This window comes from Dendrobium catenatum, unplaced genomic scaffold, assembly GCF_001605985.2.
Source record: "Dendrobium catenatum unplaced genomic scaffold, ASM160598v2 fragScaff_scaffold_700, whole genome shotgun sequence".
Classification (NCBI taxonomy): domain Eukaryota; kingdom Viridiplantae; phylum Streptophyta; class Magnoliopsida; order Asparagales; family Orchidaceae; genus Dendrobium; species Dendrobium catenatum.
The window spans coordinates 86,624-91,556 of record NW_021319162.1 but is presented as its reverse complement, the minus strand read 5'-3'; the positions used below and the strand labels follow the sequence as shown (position 1 = coordinate 91,556).

The 4,933-nt window shown below is 40.4% G+C and overlaps 1 protein-coding gene across 1 annotated transcript; it reads right to left on the bottom strand.

Moving 5' to 3' along the window:
* Positions 1-348: 348 nt before the first annotated feature.
* Positions 349-3,819, bottom strand: LOC110095709 (protein SUPPRESSOR OF QUENCHING 1, chloroplastic). The gene has a single exon (XM_020821350.2). The coding sequence runs from the start codon at positions 3,723-3,725 to the stop codon at positions 426-428; it is 3,300 nt and encodes a 1,099-aa protein (XP_020677009.2). The 5' UTR covers positions 3,726-3,819; the 3' UTR covers positions 349-425.
* Positions 3,820-4,933: the final 1,114 nt, after the last annotated feature.

Below are 4,933 nucleotides of genomic sequence, written 5' to 3'. Positions count from 1 at the left end.
ACCCAAAATCGAAAAAAAAAACTCAAAACAATGCAGGAAAAGAGCTAAGAAAAGAAAAAGGAAACAAATCTAAGGAAAAACACCAAAAAAAAAAATCACGCTAGTAGAGCGGAAGCAGCAGCTCGCTAGAAGAAACCCTAAATCGCCAACAACTTGCCAGAGACCATGAGCCCTTCGAAGTTTTTATGATTGTGCAGAATGAAGGCTTGGCAATATATATATATATATATATATATATATATATATATATATATATATATATATATATATATAGAGAGAGAGAGAGAGAGAGAGAGAGAGAGAGAGAGAGAGAGAGAGAGAATGAAAATACACTTAATAGCAATGTAGTGAGCATCAAAAAAATAGAAGTTGCATGAGAATAAACTGAAAAGTATTTACAACTTCCATGTAATGGTTCCATAATTTTAATTGCCAAATACAAATTGGGATTTACCCACAGGAATCTTGGGTGTAACAGTATATGATAGTGAGATGCAAGAAGGGTTAGAATCAGATACTACTGGTTGGAATGACACGTCAAATGCCAAAGAGTGGTAGAGACATACTTCATCCTCCTTGCAATAGTAAATCTTGCAGTTTATTCTGCCTGTTGCAGGTGAAGGGGAACTCCTGATGAACCGTAACGATGTAGATCCAGAAGTGTTTAAAATTCCACTGCTTGGCTCAAAGATAATTGCACCAGAAGACTCAGTTTCAGTATCAAATTTGCTTAGAGCTTCCTTTGAAAAATGATAACCTTCGGAAACTGAAATTTTAAGCTCCAGCGACCCTTCGGCAGATGAACCACCATCAATTTTTATTATTTCCGTGCCAGCAGAAGCCCTTCTTCTCAGGCGTTTTGGCAAATCTAACTTTGGTGACGGTGGCTGTACTCCTTTCAGTTTTAATGTGTCTAATATAGGGACTTTCCCATTCAAATCAAGGCATCTTATTAAACCGTTGTTTGTATCTGCTATAAGAAATTTTCCGGTCCCTGCTTCAGTAATTCCTGATGGTTCAGAAAGCTGAGCTGACAGACCAGGGCCATCCTTAAACCCAGCGTTTCCTGTCCCAGCTAATGTTACAACTCTTTTAGTTATAGGGTCCAGCTTCTTTATCTTGTGATTGTAGGAATCCGCTATATAAACTTGACCATCAGAGCCACAGAAGACGCCCAAAGGATGTTGAAAAAGTGCATCTGAGCCAATTCCATCAAGATCTCCAAACCTAAACAAATTATCCGGAAATATTGGATCCCCTCCTGCTAACATCCTTGCAGCTCCTGTTTTCAGGTCAACAGCTCGAATGGAACTACTCTCACTATCAGCTACATAAAGTACCTGAGAATCAGGAGAAAGTGATAACCCAGAAGGCTGTGCGAAGGATGTGTTTGCAGAACTTGAACCATTTAAGTTTCTCTCAAAGCCATCTCCAGTAAAAGCTTTGGTACTTCCATCAGATAGATTGTGTTCCCATATTTGATGCTGCCCAGCCATCGCAATATAAATCTTATCATTTGCAGCATCATAGCATAAATCCCATGGAGAATTGAGGACCTGAGAACTTCCCTTGCCTCCACCACTGTAGTCAGAACCTTTGGTTCCATCTCCTGCAATTGTTCTCACGGTTTCATTGACAAAGTCGATTTCCCTCAAAGCATGGTTTTCAGTGTCTGCAACGTACAACCTGTTTTTCTTTGGATTGTAGGAAAGGCCCTGTGGACGATTAAAGCAGGCATCATCAAAGGAACCATCACATAAAGCCTCCTGCCCACCGCTTCCAACTTGAATTCTAAAATTTCCATCAAGATCTGTTACAACAATGCGGTTGTGATTACTGTCAGATATGAAGATTCTGTTATTAGGGATATCGATTGCAAGCTTCCCAGGAAATTTTAAAGGAGACACCAATAAACGAGGATCAGCATCTTTCTCCAGAGCAAGGGGAATAGGTGAAGCTTCTAATAGATTCTTTTCCTCATAAAATTGAAGAGCTGCATCTACAAAATCATCAAGATCCTTGCGATGGCCTTCCCCAGCTAATTGAGCAAGAATCTTTCCATTAGGGCCAACAACAATAAATGTAGGCCAAGAGTTCACCCCCATTTCTCGCCATAAATACATATCACCATCGTTAACCACTGGGTGAGTGATGTTATAGCGCAGGACAGCATTACGAATGGCTTCAAGATCTTTTTCATTATCAAACTTTGCAGAATGCACTCCAATAACTGTAAAAGGCTTATCAGAATATTTCCTTTCTAAGAATTCCAAATCTGGCAACACATGCATGCAATTGATACAGCAATATGTCCAGAAGTCCAGCAGAACCACCCTACCTTTCAGATTCCTGGAAAACTGAAGTGGAGCAGTGTTCAGCCAGTCGAGCTTTGTTGGAAATTCAGGCATGGTTGACACAGTCCCCCTGGATTCTAAAGCAGATAAATAATTTTTGAATTGTAGTATTCTAGATGACCGGGACTCTCCTCCATTCTGACCAAATACTGGTTTTTTGTCCCATGAAAACCGATTAAGTATTCCTTTCAAAGATGCATACTGCATGACCTTCAAATTCGAGAGAGCAAAAAGTAGACAAGAAATAGCAATCCCCAAACTTCCATATCTCAGAATGTCTCGCCGAGAACCTTGAAATCTGCCAATAAATTGGGATTCCTCACTATCCAGAACATATCCATCAATTTCTTTTTCTGACATCTGCTCAGCGTAAGAATGACCAAGAGAACCAAGATTTTGATGATTCTGTGACCTCTGATCTGAACTTCCACCCTCTAGAATATCATGAATTGAAATATTTCCTATATCTTTTCTGACGAGTGAAGGACTGGCTTCCTGTATTCTCTCTTCGGGCAGTGTAGTGGTAACTGCAATGCATCTCATATTTGCAGTTTTGGCAGCCTGTACTCCAGCAAGAGCATCTTCAATTACCAAGCACTCAGAGGGGGGAACATTCAAAATTTTTGATGCTGCTAAGAAAATATCTGGAGCAGGTTTTAAGTTCTCGAATTCATCAGCTGAGACGATGGCATCAAATAGTGCCGTCGGCAAGCCAGCAGCAGACAGATTTGCATCAACCTTTATCCGATCAGCACTTGACGCAACAGCAACTTTGAGCCCTTTACTCTTACACTCCATTATGATCTCTAGAGCCCCTGGAAATCCAATGCCAGAATTGGGTTTTGCATACTCATCAAGATATATTTCAAAAAACCGTTTCTTAGCTGCCTCGGGATCAAACCCGTTAACCCCCTTCACAGAAGCAACACCTCCTAAAAAATTTGACTCACCAGTCCCCATGAATGGCACGAAATCATCGGCGGTGACGGAGACGCCCATCTCAGCGAAAACATTGACAGCGGCCATTCGAGATGGCTCTTCGCTGTCGCAGAGAACTCCGTCCATGTCGAAGAGGACGGCTGAAACCTTCCCCCACCCCATCGTATCTCCTCTCGCTTCCGCTACGCTCATGTCAACTTGCTGCGACGGCGGCGACGGCGGCGACGGCGGCGACGGCGGCGACGAAGAGGACGCAACAGTGCAGAAGAAGAACCGACGGCGGGCAGATAGTGTCGGGTTTAAGGTTCGAATTCGCCTCCATTGCCGAAGAGGGAAGGAGAGGCTGACGGTGGCGGAATAGCTAGAAAAGATAGGGTGAAAATGGGCATTCGCGCTCCATGCCGGTGAGGTAACCAACAAGTTCAGCGTCATCACGACAATATTTTAAACCCAATGAAGCAAGAATTAAAAGGAATTTTGTCTTGGAAGCACTGGATTTTAATTTAAGTTTGAATGAAGAGTACACATGGTTTATCCAATTCCAACTATTATAGGCCAAACAAATAGATGGGATTTATTAGTATCATTCCCTAGATGATTTCCAACTGGTAAAGGACCTTTGCGTGGCAAGTGGCTAGGTAAGCAAAAAATAACTTGCCTTTTTTATGGAGAGGATAACTTGAGATAGGTTTGGGCTAAACCAGAGCATGGGCTAGGTTTAGGTAGGGGTGTCAATTCGTGTCGGCGGGTCGTGTTCGGGTCAGACCCGAAAATGACACGGGATTACTTGACCCGACACGACCCGAAACTGGTTTCGGGTCGAACCCGACCCGAATCGGGTTCGGGTCAACATGACCCGACACGAAATTTTATAAATTCATTAAAAATTCCATATTTTAATAAAATTTTATAATTAGAGGCTTAGAGCAGAAGTTCAAAAGCAGTAATCAAACAGTTTTTAATGATAAGAAATTAAGAATAAAAAAATAATTTGACAATTTATATTTAACATTTATTACAAATTACAATCTACATATTACAAACTATATAATTTACAAAATTCAAAGAATCAAAATACATTTATTTATTCTTATACGGTTAAACAATAAACACTTAAACCGGCTACACCGGTCACCGGCAGGTCCGACCGTCCGACACGTCGCCAAGTCACAAGTGCCAACTGCCTTCATTCTTGACTTCTTTGAGTTCTTGTATCTTGAACCTATTCTCAACTTGCATTAATAGCAAAATAAAAAATTGAAGATGGTTAAACAATAAACATTAAAACTCTAAAAGTAAAAAGCTAAAAAATAATAAACAAATAGAAATGACAAAATTCCAAATAATAAGATATTGAGATTGGCAGATTCAGATTGCATAATGCCAGAATTGTACAAGTATAATTAGAATGCTTCATTTCATTAGCTCAGATAAACCCTTGATTTTTCTAACTATTACCATCCAAGGCGGTAAATTACATTAAACTTAATGACTTAATATAGTATCTATGAATTTATAAAGTATCTGCTCTTGAATTTAGTCATTTAGGTAATGCAAATGCCTCCTGGTTGCAATAGTATTAGCCAACACACGTGACACGACGGCTATCACTTTCTGCTTAGGAGGTTTTTCATCATTGC